At 43.5% G+C, this 24,399-nt stretch overlaps 1 protein-coding gene across 4 annotated transcripts in view; it reads right to left on the reverse strand.

Moving 5' to 3' along the window:
• The window catches only part of LOC128893065 (venom dipeptidyl peptidase 4-like), a 242,056-nt gene that overhangs the window by 82,614 nt on the left and 135,043 nt on the right, over window positions 1-24,399 (reverse strand). For all 4 annotated transcript variants that reach the window (XM_054153815.1, XM_054153814.1, XM_054153813.1 and 1 more), the window contains one exon: window positions 19,568-19,767. In XM_054153815.1, the coding sequence (XP_054009790.1) occupies window positions 19,568-19,767 (200 nt within the window). The remainder of the gene's footprint in view (window positions 1-19,567; window positions 19,768-24,399) is intronic.

Here is a 24,399-nt window from a genome sequence, read left to right on the forward strand (position 1 = left end):
TAAAGTGAGTTTTTGTACCATCTGTGCACTTTTGATATAAAATGTAAGGTAAGCAGTGCTGGTTGAATGTAACGTCAAAGTAGGTATGTAAAAGCACACTTCCACTAGTGTATTTTAGATGCATAAAGCAACGGTTCTACTTGTAGGTGTTATGTAAAGCGAGTTTTTGTACCAGGTGTGCACTTTTGATATAAAATGTAAGGTAAGCAGTGTCTTTGGGTTGAGGCTCTTTATCTTGGAGAGGTAAGTAGTGTCTTTGGCTTGAATGTAACGTCAAAATACGTATGTAAAACCACACTTCCACTTATGTCTGAGATGAATAAGGCCACGCTACTACTTGTAGGTGCCATGCAAAGTTAGCTTGTGTATCAGCTGTGCACTTTTGATATGAAATATAAAGTAAGCAGTGTCTTAAATGTAACGTCAAACTGTGTATCTAAGACCACACTCCCACTTCAAGGAAGTCCTTTGACACTTTAAACTACACTTTCACTTATAACGCATCCTCCTCCACTCTTAAGGGTTACTCGATAAAAGAAGCAAAGCTAACCCACGCTGTTCTGCGATGCCTCCATCGACGTCTAAATTTGCCAACGTTTGACGGAAGCAGGCCAAGGTTAGAGAAAATTGCTTCAAAGGCAAAACTGTCACGTTTATCCGGATTTTCATTTAACACGAATCACTTCGGTCGGAATGCTACCAAACGTAAAACGCCGTGTCACTCTTTTTGACGCGCTCACGCGAAAATTTAAAAATAAAAAAAAAAAGTAAAACAACACCGTACTCGTGGTATCCACATAAAACGTGAAAATAAATTTCGATCGTTGCTCTCGTTCACGGTATGCTGAATATCGTCGCAATGGAACCGTTAATAATCTAGGAAAATATTTTAAAAACGACGGTATGGAATTCACGGGCACGCTTCTTTCATTGTTGACAATATTTAAACATTATGCTTTCGAATTCTTCGTGTTCGTGTAATCAATTGTAACGTGTCAAAAATATATCGTGCATTGTAAATGCGTTTATCGAGATGAATTTTGCATGGAAACCTCGAACGATGCGCTGTTATTCTTTTGACAAATCATTCCTCGATTAATTTCAACGGGGAGAATACACCGAAAGGGAGAATACTTTAGCATTCGCGTAACCCCCAATTAATAGTAACATAGATCCCGCGAATATCTCATGCGGCGCTTGTATGATTGATGATCCTTGAATGATTTATCAATCGTCTCATAATTCGAGCGTTAATACACCGGCCCAGACCAATACGAGCCAGAAATCCAATTATCTGATTTCCGTTTTTGCGCCGCGACAATTAATGGTCATTCTGATTGACCGACAGTTCTGTTATCCGGCATCGTAATCGTATCTCCGTGAAATGATTTCGACGATCGTTCCCGTGCAACGCGTCAATTGGCAATAAACATTCCAGGTGAGATTATATTTCGGCATAATTGCTTTTTAAACAAACTCCGTGGAACGGATCACGAATATCGAAATCTTCTGTTGCTGAATAAAATTAATAATTTCATAATTTACACTGGGGGTATGGCAAGGGAATACACTCTCTCAGGAACAAGAAATGGCGAAATTAATCCTAAGTTTTTCAATTAAATCAATTCTCCTCAAAAATTGCAATAGGGACATTATCGATAACTGAGTGAGAAGAAGATACTCAAAGGTCAAATTTACCTGTTTGGTAGTTTCAGTGTTAATCCTTTGCTTTATACATTTCTTGATCGTTCTTCCTGTTCACTTTTGTGACCACGAAAGGTATCGCGAATTACGCAAGAAAATGTCGGCGAAGTTGATAGAAAGTTTCCAGAATCCAGAAGTCGCGTCACGGTGGGAGGACTTACGATCGCTCGCAGTCAAAATGGAAAATAGATACCCATCACGGTGTATTCATCTACCAAACTATCGTCGGAATAATGGTCTCTGGAAGGGGAGGGTCGGAACCATCGCGCTCCGTACCGGTCTGAGCCGCGACGTTACAGCTTGTACCGGGTGAGTGAACTTGGCCGAACAATGCAACATTGCACTGACGTTGACGCTGACTCAAGAAACAAGACATTCGAGCCCACGAACGAGCCTGCGAGACACCGGCTATAGAAGTTTGGGCGCGCTTAATGGCAACGAAGACTGTAAATTCCGCGTCGTTCCTTGCGATTGCAATTAGTTCCACCTGTCGAGTCGCTTCGTCGAGAAGACACACTGGAGTACGATTACGGCGGTTAGTCCTAGCGTCGGAGAGATCGATAAGCTATTGAACCTACGTGCTATCTATACTTTCGTTTAAAAATAATCCCAAGTGCATAACTTGTTTTCCGTTGGGTGACGACCTAGGCTCTAGGATAGGGCTCGGGTTAGGGCTGTGAGGATCGTGTTATTTATTTAGTTCGGATTTCTGACCTGATATTCTGGGGATCATGGTTTTCTAATTTTCTAAGTGGTGAGTTTCAAATTTTCTGATTACTTTCTTCGGGGTTTTCAGTTGTAATTTAAAGGACTCCGGTTTCCAAGGCCTTAAATTCCCAAGGTTTTGAGTTTCCAAGGTCTTGAATTCTCAAAGCCTTAAGTTCCCAAGGCCTTGAATTCCTAAGGTCTCGAGTTTTAAAGGTTTTGAATTACCAAGGTCTTGAATTCTCAAAGCCTGAAGTTTCCAAGGCCTTGAATTCCTAAGGTCTCGAGTTTTCAAGGTTTTGAGTTTCCAAAGTCTTGAGTTTCCGAGGTCTTAAGTTTCCAAGTATTGGATTTCCAAGGTCTTGAATTCCCAAGGCCTTAAGTTTCCAAGGCCTTGAATTCCTAAAATTTTGAGTTTCCAAGGCCTCGAATTCCCAAGGTTTTGAGTTTCCAAGGTCTTGAATTCTCAAAGTCTTGAATTCTCAAAGTCTTGAATTCTCAAAGCCTTGAATTTCCAAGGCCTCAGTTTCCAAAGCCTGGAGGCCCAAAGTCCCGAATACTCAAACCCCCAAGTTCCTACATCCCCAAATCTTCAAGCTCTCGAATCTCGAATTTCTAAACTCCAAATAGGGCTTGGCTCCGTTGACTTATTCGCTCGGATGCAAGTTAGTTCGGGAGAAGTTGACCTAGAACGATCTACGCTCGGTTCGAACGGTGTAATTTCCCCAAGATAACACCAAGCTTTGAAATATTGATTCGCGTTCATTGTGCGGCGCCATAGGTACGGAGCTATGCATTTATTACTGACTGAGGATTCTACCCACCGACCTATTTGCCAGGACTCGAATCGCATTCGCGTCAGATAACAACACATTCCCTAAGATATGACTCGCCCCTGCTAGCTGCCGACCCTATTCGCTAAGATACGACCGCCTTCCGCTGGATGACGTCCCACTTGTACGTTGCGACTTGTATCCGTTGCGTAACGACCTATTTGCTAAAACATGATCCTGGCCCAGGTGCGTGACGACCAATTTCCTGACGTACGACTCGCTTCCGTTCCGACGCGATTCGTTTGTTAATAATCGATGCGCTTCCCCTGCTGAAATATTATAGCTGGAATTCTCTTTCCAAGCGAAGGAAAGATCCCTGGCGCACCGGAAATTCATCGAAACATACTCCAGTCGGGAGGACCGGAACACGAACCTCGTCGTCATCCTCGATGCATTCATCTTCTCTGCAGATACGTAGGTCAACTATCTAGGTCGAGTTACACATTGTCGACCGGTCACGAGTAAACTCGTTACACTTGCATTATCGGTTTCAATTTATGAAACCCGGGGCGATGTGGAATATTGGATAAGCTTTGCTCATCGTGTTATGTTTGTGAAGTATAAATAAAGAATATTAGGGTTCATTTAGATCGGTGCAAGTAATTCCGGGGACTGACTCAGACTGTTTTAATATTCAGGAGTTATTTGAGGCAAAGTAATGTCAAGAATAATAGATATACAGTCAGTGTAAGAAGTACAGCAAGCGATTTAAAATAAAATTAATAAGAAAAGAAATAAGAGGTTAACATTAATAGTAATGAACTTTAATTTACTCCAAAAATATGTAGGAATGTTGGTCAATTATTTCTTTCCGTAAAATTGATTAATAAAGTAGAATATATGAAGTTTCATTTCGAATTTGAGTTCCTGTACGAACACTTCTTACACTGAGAATAATTGAAGTCATGCACTTAAAAAAATCAAGCAAGCAACGTCGTCAACTGCCTTCACTCTCTTATTGTCGTGTATTCCCGACAAGGCCAGCGGGGTTTCATCGATCTCCGCTCCCTCAACGGTTTGTTTCTACGGCCACGATTCGTTTCTTCGTCAAAGTCTGTTTCCTCGACCCTGAACGAAACGCATCGACCGAGGTGGCGAGGTCCTTAGCGCTCTTTGGCGTGACATGAAACAGACACTTTAAAATTGATGATTGGTGTCTACCAAAAAGGTTCTAGACTTAGTGTGCGCGACGGAACAACAGTTCTACGGTGATAAATGGTAGTGTGGTACTGTGTAGAATCATGATTCTGTTGGTATGAATATGTAAGAAGGTCTGGCAGTATCCATAATGCTACACAGAGTCTTGGGAAGCAATGAAATCTAAGTTCCTAGCCTTTTCCTGGCCAGTTGTATAGAATAGGTCACAATACACACGGTCTTCTATATACTTTATGTTCTACGCGTCAGACGTTCAGAACACAGTATGGACTCGATATGTGTAAGAAAATCGGGACCCAAAAATTCCAGTTATCCAGTCGAGGTTTCTATTCTGTGTTTACATTTGGCTCGAGTCGAACGTACAAAAGGACAGGGAGTGAAAAAGAGGCTCACTAAACAACTGTAATATAACAAGTGTAATAACAAGTGTAGTTGGCAATATAATTGTCCAGAAATTAGAAGAATGTAGAACTCAGTGTCTGACACTGTCCGACACAAAATCACCTAAAATGAAACTGAAACCTACGTGCTCGGTCGAGAGGTTCATCGTCTGACCAGCCAAAGGAACACTCGGGGAGGCTACTATTTAAATCGCGTCCTCTGCAACTACCCCTAACCGTGAAACCCGAAAAGGAACGCGCCAGTAAATTCCAAAAGGAAACGAGTTTTACGCGGAGGCTGTGGAAGCCTGACGAGTCTCGTGCTGGCAATAATTGCCACGTCAGCTTGCGCTCTAGTCGCCCTAAACGGCCACGAAATTATTCAAAATACGCCTCCTCGTCCCGTGTACATATTTCGGGCCAACGCGTCGTCGGGCGCAACAGCGAACAAAGGGGCGAGGACTGCGTCAGAGGCGTGGGTGGGTTCGGAGAGGACGAAAGGAGACGGTCGTAATTCGTGAAACAGGATTCCACGGCGCTGGTAAACAAATATTCCCCGTTATTTTTTCATTTACTGCTTATCGGGATTTCCGACAGACAGCAAATATCCTGCCAATCGGTTCCAACCAATTGCGGTGGGCCGCTTTAGACCGATAAAACTGATTCGATTATAGGAGATGCGAGCTGACGCTTTATCGATTGCCAGCTAACACCTAGCAACCGGTCGCCGGTTATTTAACGGAGAATGCTAATGCCACCGGCTTCAGGCGAGGCGAATTACCGCTGGGTAGACGGGATTACATCCCCGAGGACGGGAAAAATGCACGAATCGCTGTAACGCGTTGCCTTTCTCGTGTATCGAGCTTGTTCCTGGCGATCGGGCTGACGACGAGAAGTCGCTGGCTCTGCGCTGCGCGATACGTGCACATTATGATAATAATATGGAGATGAGTGCTAATACGTTGATTATACTGGTAATTTAAGCGGAGGGAGGACTTAGGTTCGGCCTGGTCGGACGAGGAATATCGTGTTTGATGCTGTTGACGGAATACTTTAGCGGTTAATCACCATTCGTGGCTCTTTTGGATCTACGTTGCTTACGTTAACGTCTATAACATGGATGACAGAGACTAAAAGTATTTCAGATCTTACCTAATAGTGGCAAACACTCGGACACTTAAAGCATGTTCAAACATACAGTCAGTCCCATAAATATTCGTACCCTCCATGTCTACTGAAGAAATTTTTGTTTAAATTAAATTGTAGGTTTCATGTTTCCAAATGTACGTTTGCTTAGGTTCCATGTTTTCAAATAAATCATTTATTACAGTATTGTCTCGAAATAAGCAACTGCTTTCTACCTCAACATAAGCAACTCGTCGGTCCCGACCAGGGACCAGAGTGATTTGAAACAACTTTTTCCTTAGCGAACATGTCAGAGGCTTCGTTGAGAAGATATTAACAGAAAAGTTCGAACAATCAGAGCGCGAGTATGCAGGTAGAGCGTCCGCAGTAGAATAGGGTACGCGCTAGTCAGCCGCAGTAGAATAGGGTACGCGCTAGTCAGCCGCAGTAGAATAGGGTACGCGCTAGTCAGCCGCGCGCTCTGATTGGTCGGCGTTTTCTGTTAATACCCTGTATACATGCATAACTTTTTTCATACACGTATTTATAATGAAAAATTCATTTGGAAACATCAAAACTATTATTTAATTTAGTCAAACTTCTTCGATAGAGATAGGTTCGTATGAATATTTATGAATGTTCAGAATGTTCAGAAATTAGGAGAGTGTAGAACTCAATGTTTGAGGAGTACTTTAATCTAAACTATTAATCACTCGCAATTACAGCACTCAGACACCCTTAACACTCGCATCAACGAAACCCAGACACGTCTCAGCCAACGTGCCACAACTCAAGCCTGATCCAACCCTCACCCAAACGTTCTCCATCCCTGGTCGGTATTTTATCATCCCGCCAGCGAGAGTCGCGTTAGGTTATACAGGACATCAGTCTCCAAAGTATACCAATTATCCGACGGTGAACGAGTCCGAAACAAAGGAGCTCCGAAGCGAAGTTCAATCTCCCGCGCACTCGATCATCGTGTTCTGTAATTACAGAACGTCGCCTGGTCGGCCGCGAACCTGGTCGACGTATCGCGTATAATTGGGCTAAGAGTTTTCGTGACTACCGATACAAGCTACGTAAGACGAAAATCCGTGCTTTCATCGTACTTTTTCTCCTACCGCCTTTATTCTCTGTTCCTTCTCGTCCCCGACGGCGATGGATGTGACATTAATAGAACGACGGGGATTCGGAGAAATCCTTTTCTCCAAATCCGTTCTCGCTAATGGAACCTCCTTTCCACGGGATTCCGATTTCTGATCGGGTTCCCCTCGCCTCCGCCGTCGCCCGTCCTCAAACCGCACGTAAAAGTACACTCCGTTCAGAAAGATATCTATCAGGCCGCGGTTTCGTCGCCTGAAATACATAACTCACGGTCGGGGAACACCCATCCGCTCTCTGGACGCGGCAATTCATCGAATTCTCTTCTTCGCGATCGAGTGTTGCGCGAACAATGACGCCTTATTCTTGAAACGCGCCCCGAGAACAGGGAATTGGAAGGAAAGCGTTGATCGAGGAGCTCTCGCGCCGTTGATAGACAACGTGCAAAACTTTCGCCGGAGTTGGGGGATGCTCCAACACGGAGAAAGATACGATACGCCGACACGAACGGCCTACGAACTGGCCTGGAGTCAATATTTCCGTTGGGGAAAACTTTATTGCTATTGAATCAGAGACTTCTGGAGGCTAAATATATACCTGGATCGACAGGCTTTGATAAACCGTCGTATTTGAGGGAAGAATTTAAATTATTTGGAGATTGTAAACTGTGGAGATAGAAGGAGTGTCGAGGAATTATAAATGCGACAGACACGGTGCTTTCCCGGTCTATTAGGTTGTCTCGAAAGTTTCTTTCGTGAGTTGCACTCTGTTATTTTGCGTGACAGTGTTTACATAGGCAATTAATACATAGACGATCTAATTTCTTAGATATTGATGTTGTAAGGAGGCAAAATGATTCGTGCATTTTGATGTAACATAAAATATCGTGTATGTACTGTCAATACCATAAATATACCCTCTATGTCTATTGAAGAAGTTTGATTAAATTAAATAATAGTTTCGATATTACCAAATGAATGTTGAATTTATAAATATGTATACGAACAAGAACATGGATGCAGCAACATTTATTCTAAGTATTCAGTATTTATCACATTTGCCAACTTTAGTGGGAATATCAACATAATTATACAAACATACACTTAGAAACATGGAACCAACCATTTAATTTAAACAAATTTCTTCGATAGACAGAGAAGGGAATATTCATGGGACCGACTGTATTACTTATTAATTAACCGAAAGAAACTTTTGGGACAACCAAATATCTTCTACTCATCATTGCAGCTTGCTGCCACGCAGTTCTTTGTGAAACATAGAACTCTAAACATTCAGAGAAAGTCCAATCTGTGTAAACACAACGCGATCCGCGACAGTCACCAGGTCTGCTTAGTACACCGAAACCTGAATTGTTCATGCTCAGCCCTTTGTAAAACATACCTCCAGTCTTTAAACATTCACGGAAAGTCCAATCCGCGAAAACACATCCAATCAACCCCTCTGGATCTCATCGCACGAGGATGCAAAGAGTACCATCTATCCATTTCCGAACCAACGCGTCTTTTTCAACGGGCCACTCGGTCGAAAGGGGGCTAATTAAGGAATAACAAATGCGAAGGGGTCGACGACCCAGGTGCACAACGCGCCCGTTTGAAATATCGGCTCGGGCGAAGAACGGGAGTCATTGATTCCGAATCGACGTCATATCAAGGCCTCATCCCTTTCCTCCCACGCAATATCCCCGCAGTCAATAACATCTTCCGGGCATTTATGCAATGCCTAGGGTCGCTATCGGACCAAGTTCGCTGGATATCCAGCGCAAACGTTGCATGCATACTGAATGGCCGTCCGCACAATGGCCACTTTTCGTGAGCGAAACTTAACCTGCATGCAGTGTACGCCGGAAACGTTATCTGGACCGGCAGCGTATGGACGCGGTGTCGAACGTCACCGCTATGAAGAGGAGATCTGGCCAATGGCCCCGCCCGATCGACCATGCGAATGGGACTCGTCAGGATGGTGTTTGCGAACTCCGGGGCTGGGTGTATCAGTTTCCGAAGAGGAGGAGGAGAGCCCCCGGCGCTGGGAATATTCAGACTCCAAGCTATGGTAGTACGTGGGATTTTGGTCAGCTGATGAATACACCTGTGACGTTCGCATATCGACCGTACAAATCGGGGATATATTTTTCCTTCATAATGAACCGAAGACAGAGGTAGTATTTGTATATTAGAACACCTTAGACCTTAGAGATTTAGTTTTTTTTTTTTAACTGCTACTCTTTGCTGTTTTTGTGAAAACCTGATTTCTCCTAGCTAAGTGTTGTATTGGTTTAGTTTTCTCGCCTTTAATTGACTTCTTCTAGCATAAAACTAGGTCTGGCACATAGTATGCTGCAAGCAAAGAATGCGGGGTTACCATCATTAATGTCAAACTTTGTGATGCAGTAATACTGATGAACACTGAATACTAATGATGCGAGTAATATTCGCTCACCGAGTGGTGGTGATAGTCATCTTGGATTTATCCAGTCAATTCTGCCTTGCACTTATCCAGTCCGTACTGTACTTAATGATATAATCTTAAATACTGAGAGTGTATTCTTGCTTGCTTGGTTTTTTGAACTGCATAACTATCACTTCAGTTATTCCACTAAATCGATACATCACGATACAATTGTTTCTATTCTTCTTGAATTTACTTTGCATACATAACATTTACGTCAGTCTTGTTTTACGTCTATTGGGCCACACTGGCACCCATCTAGCTAGGGTACCCCGGGGTCGCTAAGCCCGTACTGTAGCTGCATATTCGCATGCTACAGCCCCTGAGGACGAGAGTATTAGGGGGACCGAAAAGTAACGTCATTCCTTTTAAATTAAATTCAAACAAATATTCTTAACAATTTTCTATTTTTAAGCAATTATGTAATCACCCTCGTTATCGATGGCCCTTTGCCATCTAGTGTGCAAAATTTGCAATTGAGATTCACAGAAACGACCTTACTTTCCAGTCCACCTAATATATTTTATGTTAAAAAAGGTTTAAAAGCCGACAGGACTAAACACGACGAGCAAATCTTTTGCAATATTTAAATCGCCCTGGCTTTTATTAACTGAAATAGATAATGCAAGTGCAAACACGAATTTACTATACAACAATATGTTAATTTTGACTCCTTCGTATTATCGTAACTCTGTACATTACATTTACGTTAGTCTCGTTTTTCTTACACGTCTGTTTGGGGCCCACGAGTCCCCAGCTACCCGGGAATATTCGCATGCTACAGTCCCTGAGGGGGTTGACGACGTTACACGTTAGCAAACGTCGTCTCCTGTCTCCGCTGCTCGTGACTTCGCGAGCGAATTTCCGCGCTGGAACGGATAAAAAGGTGATACTCGTCGCGTATTATACTGCGGACCGGTCGAACGTTGTCAAGCCGGAAGATATATTGAGTCGTGGAGAGGATCTCGCGGTATCTCTCCGTTTCCCCGAAGAAAAACAATGAGGAACAGAAGTTCCACGGAGGACGGAGGTATTGCTATCGCGTTCCCGCGTGTATCCTCGCCGGAGATAGAAATTGCGTTGACGTTTATAACGCTTCTTCTTGATGGCGCCCGTAAAACTGTCCGCGCTATTTATTGCCAAAATTTGAGAAAATGTCGTTCGCAGTCGGCAAGGGAACTGCTCCGCGCGAATTGGATTGTTTCGTTGCAGGAGAATGGGAGCACCTATCGCCTTTAACCCTTTGAGCGGCAATACTCTTGTCCAAAGCAATCCGCGTGGACGGCGCGAAAGATCGACAAACGCATATATGCGTTCACACCGATGGCTTTCTCTGGACGCATATGTGCACTCAAAGGATTAACGTTTGAGGGTTTACTGGACAACAGCGTTTGATTATTGGACGGCGTTGGAGTATATTTTATTCAGGGTGCCAGGTAGCTAAATATTAGAATAAAATTAGAAAATAAAATTAGAATACAATTTTTTCATATGACACTTTATTTCCGTAAGTTTGAAAATTTATCGAAGTAACTGTGCACTTTTTATTAAAATGCATTCAACGTTTTCTAATATGTCGTTGTGCAATTTTAATTGCTCAAACGGTGTAATAATTGTTTCACACAATGTTTGTACACAAATAAAAATCTAAAGGTGATAAGGGGTTATAATTTTCATTCACATAAACGACATCTTACTTCTCTACTACAGTGTGGTGGTGCTCCATCATGTAAAAATTAAATTTCTTCGACTTATAAGAGGAACACTTTCTAAATAATCAAGTACATCATACTCGACAAATTTTCAAACTAATTTCTTTCGAAAATTAAGCGTCCTATGAACAAATTTTATTCTACAATTTCGATTCAATTTTCTACGTAGAATCAACCTCTACTATAATAACGACTGAACAAATTTTATTCGTCGTCCGAGAAAGCTTCTGACCTAACGAATAAACCACCTACAATTTCTGACCTAACGAATAAACCATCTACACTTTGTATTTAATAGGACAGCACCAAGCTGTAGCCTTCGAGGGGGGCTACTTAAACCATCGGACTCACATCTGCATCTGCTAACTGTGATTAATTACAGCGCACAAGGGGAGGGAGCGACTTGAAATTTGCAAGGAATGAACGCGCCCCGAAGAATGTTCGCGCGTTGCATTCGAAACCAGACGTGGAATTTTGCAACATCAGTTTCGCGAGCTCGCAGGAGCCAAGGATTAATTAAAGGTGGCTCGAAAAATACATTCGCCGCGAATCCGCGAAATGACCGGCGTCCTCGCGACGTTCCGCGACGACCATTAATAACTAGACCGGTTTCGAACGAGGAGGAGCGCGGTTGTTTAATTTTTGTTAGAGGAGCGTTGTTCGTCAAGTGCTGGGAAAATGTCGTATCCGCTGCTCCGCGTATTCCCATTGAAAACTTGGACGAGAGTAAATCTCGGAAAATGACGGTCTCCTCGCAACTTTCCTTGTGTATTTTGTTAATTAACTTAATTTAACAGGCTCCCAGTGCTCTGGTAATTAACCAAGTTCTGTCTCTCCAGCTGTCGACCAGATAGTTTGACATTTTCGCGTCTTTTTCGTTCCTCGTTTCCTCGTTGGACTCGCCGCGGAGACATAATTCAAACGCAAAGGTGACCGATATATCACAGCTTCTGCTTCATACCCGCTTCTAACATCGAACATCCAATATCTGATATCCTCTATCGAACACCTAACGAGCGACATCCAATACTTGTCGTCCGACTTCCAATCACAGGAATTCCTAACCAACTTTGTCCCCGGTATTTCAGCTCCTTGACGTTCTAATCGCCACGAAGGAACACAAGGCACTTTACCTAACCACAATTTTGTCCCCGTTCGCGCAGTCGACCACAGTCATTTTCGGGCTCCTAATGCCGCTAATGAAATACAGTTAACCCTCGTCAAAACCCGTGGCACTCGGGCTCCTTGCGCATGCAGCGTTAGATAAATCTGGTTCGTACAAATTTAATACCAGTCGGGATTAAAGGGATGCGTGGACGCAGCACTGGGATCTCGTAGCTAATGCCTTGATGCATATGTTACTTTAGTAGGTAAACAAAGTGACAAATATTAGCATCGCCCAGTGGACAAATATTTAACCGGAACCGGTGTTCCGGTGATACTTTATGAAAATGGCGAGGCTTGATATCTCTACGCCCGGGAAAGTAGATTCTCATTTTGTGGTTTGAAACGCGAAGCTTAAAGCAGCGAGAAGGGCGGATGGAAGAGCTGGATGAATTTTTCAAAACGAAGCCAAAAAAAGGTTAGAGAGAAATCTCGCGGCAATCCTAGCGTGGGAACTGAAAGGAGCCTCAAAAGGATTTAAATGAAGACGTAAAAGGAGCTGGCCAAATACCGACTTCAAGGGAGTTCTGTGGAAGAGGAGGCCTAAAAGGGGCCTCGAAGGAGCCGCATAGAGGAGAAGAAGGCTTCAAGGGAAGGAAGTGCATGGAAGTAGGCCTGGAAGTGGCCTAAACAGCCAAAAATGTATTCGACTCCAGAGAAAATTAGATTTAAAATAGATTTGGCGTGAGTCTACAACTCGCGTCGTTTGGCGTGGTTTCACTGAACTAGAAGGTTTGCTAAATAGTTAGAAGGTGTTTGGCTTGGCCAGATTCATTTTACATTTAAATTTCACGTTGTTTGGTAGGATTCGACTTGAGGGCCCATTTCCAACCCAGTTTGTACGATGTTTGATTTGTTTGCTTATCCACGTCCTTCTACGTCCAGGTTGCTGATTGTTTGACTCGATTGGTTGAAGTTTGTTCGAACCTCATCTACATCAAATCTATATCTACATACTCCGTGCATTGATCCGCAGTTTGGCCTGGTTTTACTGAACTAGGAGGTTTGCTAAATAGTTAGAAGGTGTTTGGCTTGGCCAGATTCATTTTACATTTAAATTTCACGTGGTTTGATAGGATTCGAGAGCCCATTTCAAACCCAGTTTTTATTACGTTTCACTTACAGTAAAGATTGTATAAGTGCAAGAAAATCGGGAGACAAACATTGCAATTATCCAGTCGAGGTTTCTATTCTATGTTTATATGTATTTAAAGGACAGAGAGCGAAAGAAAAGGAGGTCCGAGGAAAAAGAATATACGTGTCGAATTGAGTAACCTCCTCCTTTTCGAAGTCGGTTAAAAAAAAGCAGTTGGCAGAAGCGTATCAATCGATTATGGTCATATTACACTCCTCACTCGCCGAGTGTCAAAGAAGATCTCCTCCAGTGCCGAGGACAGTCATATCTTGCATTTATCTAGTCCTTACTGTATTTGTTTATCTAAGTCTTTCCAACGTCGAGTTTCCTCGACATTTGACTGGTGTGCTTATCCAAGTCCCTTCGAGTTTGCTCACTGTTTGACTCGATTGGTTGAAATTTGTTCGAACCCCATCCCCTCTACCTGAAGTCTACATCTACGTACCCCGGTACATCGAACGCTCCCCTCCCCCCCACCCCCCCAAAAAAATCAGCATAGAAACTTTTTGTTCGAGCCGTATACCTACACGAGTGTCGAACGGTGGACCATTTTTCAGCCTGGCTGGGATCGCGCGCGGGCGAGAACAATATTTTACAGTCACTTTGCATATGCATTACTCGCGATGAATCCCGTCCGGTCGTTGGCAGATTGAGTTTATAGAGGCGGCGCTCTAAAACAGATACATACGTTTCAGGGAAGGTGGAAATCGATGGGCGGACGGTCGGACGGGGCTCCGGGACGCCCGCGGCGTGTGTAAATCAGCCTTTATTCTAAATTCTTGCCGACGAAATCCTTGGAGCCGCGCTCCTGGGGAACTGGATAAAGTATGTCGTCAGCAGGAAAGTCCTCCGGCTGACGGGGAACAAAATACAGGCTGTTGAAAACTTCCTGGCACGCCTCTCGTCGACGCTTTGACACTTTATCGACGTCCCCCGTCGGAGCCCGTCGCAATCCACCAACCCCCTCCTTCCGTTCTCCACGGTATAAAAATCATTCGAGCACCGAGGCGCGTTGAAACGTCCTAGAACGGCTGTTTAAAGGGAAACGTGAAACGCGCGACTCGGATAGTTCGGCCGACGGCAACAATCACGATGCCAATTGCACCGTTGAGATGATCGAGTGGAACGATTCCACCCTGTATGTTCTTCGGGGCTGCGAGCTGACTTGAGATTGTTTGTATTCGGAGATGACAGGGAACGCGCGAAATCTGAAGTCTGTGTTTAACGCGTTCACTGGCATGCTGGTACTATTGAAAATTATAGTTATAGTAGCTTCATCGGATTTCAAGAAATTCATTAAAATTTTCTTTTCTTTGACACTTTTAGAATTAATTTGTTTAGTTTTTCAGTGAAAAGCACTGTCAACCATTCGACCTTCTATGTCTGTTAAAGAAAACTGTCTAAATCGAACGATAGGTTTGATATTTTCAAATAAATGTTTCATTATAAATACCTTCAAGTGTAAAGTTTTTTTTATGTACATATTCATAACGAATTTATTTGAAAATATCATTTAATTTAAACAGATTTATTTGATAGGAATAGATGGTACGAATATTTATTTAAGGAACTGACTGTCCTTTTGCGCTCTAATGGCGCCTCTAGGGCGACATATGTAATTTAAAAGTGATTTTTTGACCATACAATTTTAATTTTACTTGTATCAGAATACAGCTAATTCCTTTTCGAAGTAGAATTTTTAGTTTCACAGAAATTTATTATAAAAATAAACTGGATTCGATTTTACAGAAAAATGCCTCGAGCGTAAAGGGTTGAATTGCTACCTGACACCTAAGCTAAGCTCGGTAGATTCATTCGCCGTCCAGCTCGTTGATAGATTCCCGTACCTACCCCAACGCGGCTCCATCGCCCGAAGAGATCCCAGTTCCTCGAGAGACAAGAAACAACCCACCGAAAGGTCCCCCAACCCTTGAACAAACGAAGAAGCAAGTTCGCCGAATCTTGAACGACGATCGGACAATCCCGGCTCGAGATCAGTCGCAACCCCAGAGCAATGCTCAAAAATCGGCGCGCAATTAATACAAAACGAGGTTTGCCAGTGCCGTCGTCTGATTGAATCCCGGCGTGGGCGGTGCGGGAGCCGTCCAAAAGGAGTCCCGGCAACCGGATTCGAGGCAACATTAATACCGAAGCGCGTTTAAATATTTACAGAGCCGAGGAGGTTCCATTGAACGCGCGGCGACGAATCAGGCCAGCCCTCAGAAAGGGGTGAAAAAGTCTCCTTCTGGCTCCTTTCTCCGCGGCTGGCTGCTCTGATGAATTTTTATGCTTCATCCGCGTTAGCTCGTCGCCGGGGCGGCAGCGCGATTTAGCGAAACACGGGGCGAAGAACGACACGGAGGGGGGGAAAGGGAGACACGGCTGATGAAGGCTCAGGAATATGCAAACGCGTGCAACGTCCCCCCGAGCATCAGCTGTGTGAATTACGACCGCGGCACATATTATTGTTCCCGGTTTCCGGGGTGAAAACTCATCCGGCACACGTACAAAGCGCGCCGACGTGTCGCTAAAGGGCCGACGAAAAAATATTGCGCCGCGAGCTCGAACCGACGTCGGGGATCGCGTTAGCCTCGGCTCGCGATAACGCCGATTCGACCGGGGATTTCTTTCCGCCGGTGCACACGTGGACTGTTAATTGCTTCTGGGCTCGATGCGTCCAGAGATACACGGAGGATGGTTTGGGTGTGATCTGTATGGTTTCACGGACGTGGGAACAGGGATGGCGCTAACTGGAGCATCAGGGTTTGAATGGGATGATTGGCTAGGTCTCCTGACTTCTTTAGGACTTCCGCTGGCTTCTTCACGTTGGAATTGGGATTTTTCATTTAATGAGACTACTTGGAGTTCATAGTTAGACTGGATTCTCATTGTATGAGGAGTGGATTTCCCTGAAGTGACATGGCACATTGATAGGTATTATAGTAGGAAGCTACGCGAGGTTAAAATATGTGTCTGATCAGTATTTTCATCTTGGACATCTTCACAGAAGATGTTATACTGACACAGTCAGTCCTACAAATATTCGTGTTTTTCTATCTGAAAAATTTATCTAAATTTAACGACAGCCTTGATCTTTCCAAATAAATATTTCACGTTCGTATATTCACAATGAAGAATTTTGGAAGCATCAAATTTGTTATTTAATTTAGACAAATTTCTTTAATAAACATAGAGAGTACGAGTATTTATAGTAGCGCTGATTGTATGTTATAGTACACAGTCAAGCCAAGTACGTGACTATCATCATCCTCGAGTAGCGAATCAATATCAGACCTCATTAAACCCTTTAACCTGTAACAACGTGCGAGGCTCGTGGTACAGAATTTGAGTAGAAGATGAAAGACACGAGTCAGGCACGTCTCAATAATTTTATACTTAATTAAAGTTACGATCCTACGGTAAATTGAAGGTCAAAGGATAAATAGATTCACTAACAGGTCCCATTTCCATTTCATGAAGAGCATTAATTTCGCTCATAACGTTCAAGCCTGGGCCAGACAAAAATGAGACGCTAGGTATAATAGCTGGTCCATCCCAGTGCCGGTAGGTTGACTAATGACCGTTGAGTAGAACTGATTGCTCCGTAATCCATCTCGTGTCTTCCCAATTGCTCCAGACTGATAACTGATGTCTGATCGATCTTGTCGAAGCCCCATTGCCGTAGGAATTAGTAGCCAACCTATCTCTGAACAAGCGTTGCCTGCTGAGGCTCGAATGCATCACGAGGATTGACTAATTTGAGCGATAATGACGAGTGGGTAGGATCCTTCCAGGTCGACGATCTTCATACTTGAGGAATCCTTGATACTGACATGTCGGTTCAACAGTATAGGGATCATAAGCTGACCTTAGCCGATTCATCAATCATATTTATATTATTATAATAATTAGGTTATGTCTGGAGTTTATTTGATGTCTTCATCCTGATGTGAACAGATGAAGTCATCATCCCCCTGATCACACCCTGACTGCCTCATCTGTTAACTGCTAACTCGATTGGATCTGATGATGTTCTATCAGTACAAGTGCACGTCATCGATCTTTCATTAAATCTTGACCCCTTTTATTCAGAATACTCTCCTAATCCTGAATACTATCACCAACCAATGAATCAATCCTTGAAGTAGAACCGATTGGTCTCAAGCTTCCTGTCGTCTCTATTGGAGGATGAAGTACGAACTCTTGGAACTCGATTGCTCCAGGACAGTGAGGCCTAGAACCTTCTAACTGCCTATCAACTCGATTGGTTCTACAGACTGTTGATGCCCTATCACTACAAGTGCCCACACCTGATCCTCCATTAAACCTTGATTATCCCTCTTCTGAATCCTGAATACTCTCACCAACCAATGAATCAATCCTCGAGCAGAACCGATTGGTCTCAACCTTCCTGTCGACTCCGTCTAGAATCTTCTAACTGCCTATCGACTCTGATTCAATCTCCCTTACATCACCAACAACCCATCAACCCACGAATGAGCTATAGTCTGCCAACACTTGATCACCATAAGTTGTTCGCAGCTGACACGTATCCGATTAAACGTAGCCGAGGCTGAAATGCGTCTACAACCGATGCGTTATGCGCCGGCTATTGACTCCAGCTGATTCAATCCCGGATCTCCCTGACGCCTGCCCGATAGCGTCAACGTATGTTAACCGATACCTGAATGAATCGCGGGGACAGTGGAACCTAATTACCACAAGAGTTGTCAGCCGACAGATCTGCGATGAAATGCCGGTCTGCGGAAGCCTGTAATAGCTTCCTAACTAAAGACTGTCCTACTAAATGAACCGCCTGCAGTGGCAATTAATTCGAGCAATTTGGGACCGAGGTCCGGGGACACGGGACGGAATCCTTCCACTTTTGACGCTGAACTCGAAAACGGTAAACACAGTTACGGAACACCGGCGTAAATTGCCCTCTCGTTAATTATAACGCGGGAGGATTAGGTCCGACGCTTTTCGTCCGGTTTCGGCGTAAAAAAATAAGAGGGATCGAATATGTTTACCTTAATAACCGTAATCGCGTTTGACTCGCGGCGAAAACAGGGAAGACGGGGGGAAAAGCGAACCGGCAGGACGGCCAATTAAAAATTTCGAGGATCCGCGACCCCGTTAAAAATAATTACGCGGCAAATTGAACGCTCGTTGCGCGCGAAACTGCTAGCTCGCGGTTCGGAAACCGCGCCCACGCCCTTTCATTCGACTCGTTCGAACAGCTACCCCCATCTCCCTCCCTTCCCGAACCCGTTGTTACACGTGGTCCAGTTTATTTTGAAGTATGCGCTTCATAGCGAGCGTGCACAACTAGTTCGTCGCGATAACGCCGCTTCCGCTTCGAACTACGTGAATTCAACCGTGTGATGCTTGTTTATTCCAGAAGAACTGGTAGACAGCGCTCCCGCTGTTATTACTGAAACCGCGTAGTGTAATACGCTAGTAGCGGAGTTGTGTCGCTCGCTGATGTAAGAGACGAATCGCGCGGGGTTGGAGGAAGTTTGGAAACAATTAGAGGAATCGCTTTTCTGAGCTCCATCGGGGGAGGAAAAGTTAGAGTTTTCCTGCCTTCTGGATCATGCGACCTGTCGCATTGTTAAAGGAGGAAAAGTCAGGGAGCCAGGCGATCCTCTTACTAGATCGCTTTATCGATACTTTAAGAGTCTTTGTATGTTTGGTTTCAAATTGCTATCGACTCGTGCTTTTCGAAGATGGCCTTCTTTGCCATTAGATCCCTAGCGATTCCATAGTCTATTAGTTTCTCTGGAAATTCCATGCCGATTTTTAGTAGATGTATATTTGGTAGATGTATATAGATATATCGGAATGATTGAAAAGAAGTAACGTGTGTACATCCCTTAAAAGGTGAAAAGGGAGAAAATGGTACCTATGTAATTGAATAAATAATTGCGTGACACAGAATTACTGTAAGAACCGCATAATACCGATTTCCTAGAATCCGCTAAATATGTTACACGAAGTGTCAGCTAAGGCGATTAGGCGGTCATAGAGTGACTCATGAATAATAAAATGGATTCCGGAACAATTTTCAGCAAAGAAGATTACCTTCGTACACCCAGTCTGGCACTCCATTATAAATGGTCCCGAACACCCCGGTGTCCGTGATTTGATAGTCGACAGCCTTCTCCGCTTCCGGTCTGTAATAAATGTTGTTCTGGTAGACGTAGACCAACGCGTTGCCATGTGGCGCCCAGGTCGCCAGCTGCAGGGAAATGGAGTCGTTCGTCGTCAGCGACGTTTCCACGCTGGAAAAAACAGGTTTAAATATTTTTAGCCTCGTTCCGACAGTGTACACTGCGGATACGCAAACGTTAAATTAAATAGACGGTGATAAACCTTTGGTACAGTCGAACCTACTCGAATCTGCTGAACAAAGTTTAATCATATTAGGTTGTTCCGAAAGTGTCTTTCGTGACTTGCAGTCAGTTGTTTTGTGTAGCAGTGTTTATATAAATAAAGAACCTAATTGCTTAGAAACTTTAGGAAGGAACTTAGGAAGAAACTTTTGGGAGAACCTAATAGTTCGACTTAGAAAAGTGTGCGACACGGTTGGATTCGGTTTGACCAGAGGTAAAATTTAGATTCGATTTGGCTAGGTTACGGTTCGCCAGGCGCCTTCGCCGAGCAATATTAGTAAAACGAGTCTCGGCGCAGTAAGGGGTGTATAAAGCAGAGAGAAGAGAAAAAGGAAGAAACGTTTGTCGGTATCGTTCGGAATTCTGTAACCTTCGCCGATAAAACGCCGCGATATAAATGGACGAGGGCACTGGTACGTGCAGTAACAAGCAGCTATTCGATCCATTCTATCAGAATTGCTCGAAGGAACTGCCGGTGCCGCGATACGAACAAAGCCGAACGCGGGTAAACCCCGGCCGCAAGCGTGCTCTCGATGCCGCGATTACCACGAATGCATATATGCTTTCGCCGGGTTCCTGAGGATCCTTATTTTAGGAGCAGTAAAAGCAGCTCGGACGTAAACCAAAGCACTATGTCCGTCGAGATTGCCGCGTTACCGGAAACGATCCCCACGGAGGGGATTTCTTCTTTCCGATCTCTTGGCTCGTCGCTTGATTAATATTTATCTCGATCCGTGGAATCGATAACCGTGGATGGGCTCCGCCCACTCGCGGTCGGGCTCTTCTGCATCTCCGCGGCTTTGATTGCTAATTGAACGAGAGACGTCCGCGGGGGGTGCTTTTGTTAGTTGGTACACGCATTTCGAGAAAAAAAATGTAGATGGATTCAATTCCGTTTTACGACGCAAGACCGTTTTACGAGATGTTGTTAGGGGATCCGTTTCAGCTCTCGAGGATTTTTGCCTCGCGCGGCTCTTCACGAACTTTGAATATGGAAAATTCAGCCGATCCGTTTCAGACTTTGAGCGCGATCGAAGGATTACCAGGAACGGGAATAAATAACTTCTCATCGCCGCCGAAAATGGAACATTCCTGGCGCGTGTCCGCTGTCGAGGATAATGATCCGGAGCGTTGAAACGGATGAAACGGACGAGTAATTTTTGTGCCCGTTTTTCCTCGGTGGCAATTGAATCGATCGTGATCCTTTTATATTTATGAGACGCGCGAAGGTATCGTCGGGATACGCTAATGGCTTTTAAAAGTGCCGGGCTGAAAGTGTATCCAGTTGGCACGGCTGAAAAGCTAAGTAATAAAGAACAGCGTGTGCGTTACATTATTTCCCTTTTAGAATTGAATCCGCATGCCAAGCAGATATACGCATGTAGCGCCGTTAAATTCCCTAGAAACTAAATGGCGGCTTAAGGAATTTACGAGAGGAGGCAGAGAACTTAAGGAGCCACGCTTGATTTTCTTCCTAACGTCTAGGGGAGATAACCTCGAGGTAATGCTGGAATATTTTTACCCTAAGTCTTGCGCTGTCGCGATTTGTGAATCAAAGCTACGTTACAGCCGTAGCCGTGCGTATGTAAATGGAGTGGGTTGGCTTGTTGGGTGTTAGCAGACTATTGGTGGTTGGAAAATTAGGTTTGCAGCAGTATCAAGTTGTCAGAGTTAGGAAAGATGCTGGGGTACTGGTGGTGTGTTATTTGGAGTAGAGAGTAATTCTGTGCACTTATACATTCATGAGTCTAGTTTAAGTACGTCAAAGTATTAGGTTGTCCGAAAAGTTTCTTTCGTGAGTTGCATTCAATTATTTTCTGTGGCAGTGTTTATATAAATAGACAATCTAATTTCTTAGACATTGATACTGTAACAGTAATGGAGCGGAATGAATTGTACACAATTTTGTAATGTAACATAGAACATAAAATATTGTGTATGAATTAATTATTAATAAAACGAAAGAAACTTATGGGACAACCTAATACTTCCATTACAGTAGATTTAATAATACATGGAGTCAGTCTCACAAGTATTCGTACCTTCAATGTCTATTGGAAAAATTTACCTAAATTAAATTAGAGGTTTAATGTTTCAGAATAAAGTTTTCATTAGAAGTGTTATTCATATACATATTTATAATGAAACATTTATTTTGACAGATCAAACCTGTCATTTAATTTAGACAAATTTCTCCAATCCAGGGTACAAATGGGACTGACTGTAACTTCAAAATTTTTGTTTTTATTATTGACAGCAATTATAATTATAAAAAAACTAAATATCCACATATGTGGCCAAGGGTGTGAAGAGGTTAAATCTCAACCTAATGATCGCTGTGCAATGCATCTACAATAATCTACATATATACCAAATTTATTCTAACAATACTCTTGTCATATTTACAAACGAATGGTAAATTTGCATCAGCCGCACAGAATTACTTTCCACTTCTAATATTAGTCCCTGATCTCTCGCCAGAGTCCAAGTACCATAAAAGCAACCGTCGTTTTCATAGCAAAAATAATCGCGCAGTTTGTCGAGGCATTACTCTATGTGGCCGGTCTCGGATCAGAATCCGCGAAGTAATGGCGAAGCGGTCCGGCTCGATAACGATCGTTGATCGAGCGAGCGGATGGTCACGTAGTACGAGAGGAGAAAAATAATTTTCTAACGATCTCGGTGTACCGTCTGGACCGGAATTTCACGTAACGAGCCTTAACCTGTATCAACAGAAAAGGAATAAGTCTCCGCGAAGAAGGCGGGGGATCACCAGAAGAGGAAACGTCGGAGGGATAAAAGGAGCGGCGAATATCGCGCGACCGAGGGATTTTATAGAATTTATAAAATGTACCATGCCAGCCACGCAGAGCGGGGAAATCGATGGAAAGTTCCGCGACTCCGGCTGTCGTGATGCCAGAGCTCCTCCGCCCAGCTCCTCCACTCAAAGGGAACTTCTTCGTGAAAACCCATAAATAAAGACGCGGGTATTCATGTAGCGTACAAACCGGGTTTATGGTCGAGACCCGTCCGTTTCGCTACAAAGTGCACGGATACACGTTCGACTGGCTGGATCGCCTGTATCGATCCTCGATTCCACCTGCGAAGGGGGCCACCAAAGCGGCGCGATTTATATCCCGTAATTGATAAAATGATACGCGTCCGATACGAACAATGATTACGAAAATCTGGGAAGCCACTAAACCGAATCAACGGCGTGAATAAAAGATGCGTTCGACGTTTGGAGTTTACTATTTAGATCGAATTAAATATGTAGGTTGAACATTACACCGGTCGGTGCAAAATTGCGTGCCTAGATATCGGATTAAATGGCGGAACGTCGAACTGCACGCACGAGTGTTAAATTTCACGACCGGAGGTGCAGACTTTCGTGCATTTTAAGTCTCACGCGTTACTATTGAAGCGGGATTACATTTACCGAGCAACACTTTTCATTTTGAGACGCGACGTAATATTTTTACAGAATTCTTTGTCGGTCCAACTTTGTTTCTGATAGATTTCATAATGGTATGTTATAGTCTTAAAATATGTTAGGTAGACCGGGAAGTAATATCGTTTCTTCTACATTAAATTCAAACAAATTTTTAATAAATTTCTATTTTCAATCAATTACGTAATCGCCCTCGTTATCAACATTCTTTTGCCATCTAGTGTTCAAATTTTCAATGCAATAAAAATGCGATAAAAATCAACGAGCTGATGAGTACTCTAAACAAGTATTTAGAATTGCAAAAACGACGTTACTTTTCAGTCCACCTAATAATATAGAATGTATATCAGATTTCACAAAGTTTGAAATCAGTCTGGGGTTTAGAGAGTCTCCTACGTCACTTGTCGTTTACGGGAATATTCCTGGCGAGTTTTCGAGATGCCAGTCAATTGCATTTACCTTCCAGCAACCAAAATGTTTCGACTGTTTCGCGCAAGGCAATCTGAGTTAATCCGGGAAGCCTCGAAATGAAACACAAATGCAAAATAAACCAGGAGCAGCAAATGCTCCGAGTAAACCCGTGAAATTCAATCAAAATATTCCCAACGCGTAGAGGCAGCTCCGCCTAACTTCTGTTTAACAGAAACTCGTTCGTGACAATAGGGTATCGTTTAAGCATTATGCGCCGAAATTTCTTTAATCCACCCCTCCATTAACTACGTTGTCTCAATCGACTAACTCGCGGAATACCTGACGTACCGTGGGACAAAATTTTCACCTCGCACCAGAGGTGCTTTACTCGGAGACCACGGAGCATGGCAGAAGGATACCTCTATGAAATAATAATTATGTTTTCCTGGTGGTTCTACGCTAACTAAATAAATTTTAAGCGGATTACAAGCCTACGTAATTTGGAGCTATTCATCGATAAGTGTCGCAGGGTTAAGAATACCTCGCGACACTTATCGATGGAAGAACGTGAAATGCAGTTGCATGAACTGCGTTTATATTGAGGCCTACAACTATGAAATAATAATTATGTTCTCTTGGTGGTTCTACGCGAACTAAAT

The sequence above is a fragment of the Hylaeus anthracinus genome, unplaced genomic scaffold, assembly GCF_026225885.1.
Source record: "Hylaeus anthracinus isolate JK02 unplaced genomic scaffold, UHH_iyHylAnth1.0_haploid 2, whole genome shotgun sequence".
NCBI classification, from domain to species: Eukaryota; Metazoa; Arthropoda; class Insecta; order Hymenoptera; family Colletidae; genus Hylaeus; species Hylaeus anthracinus.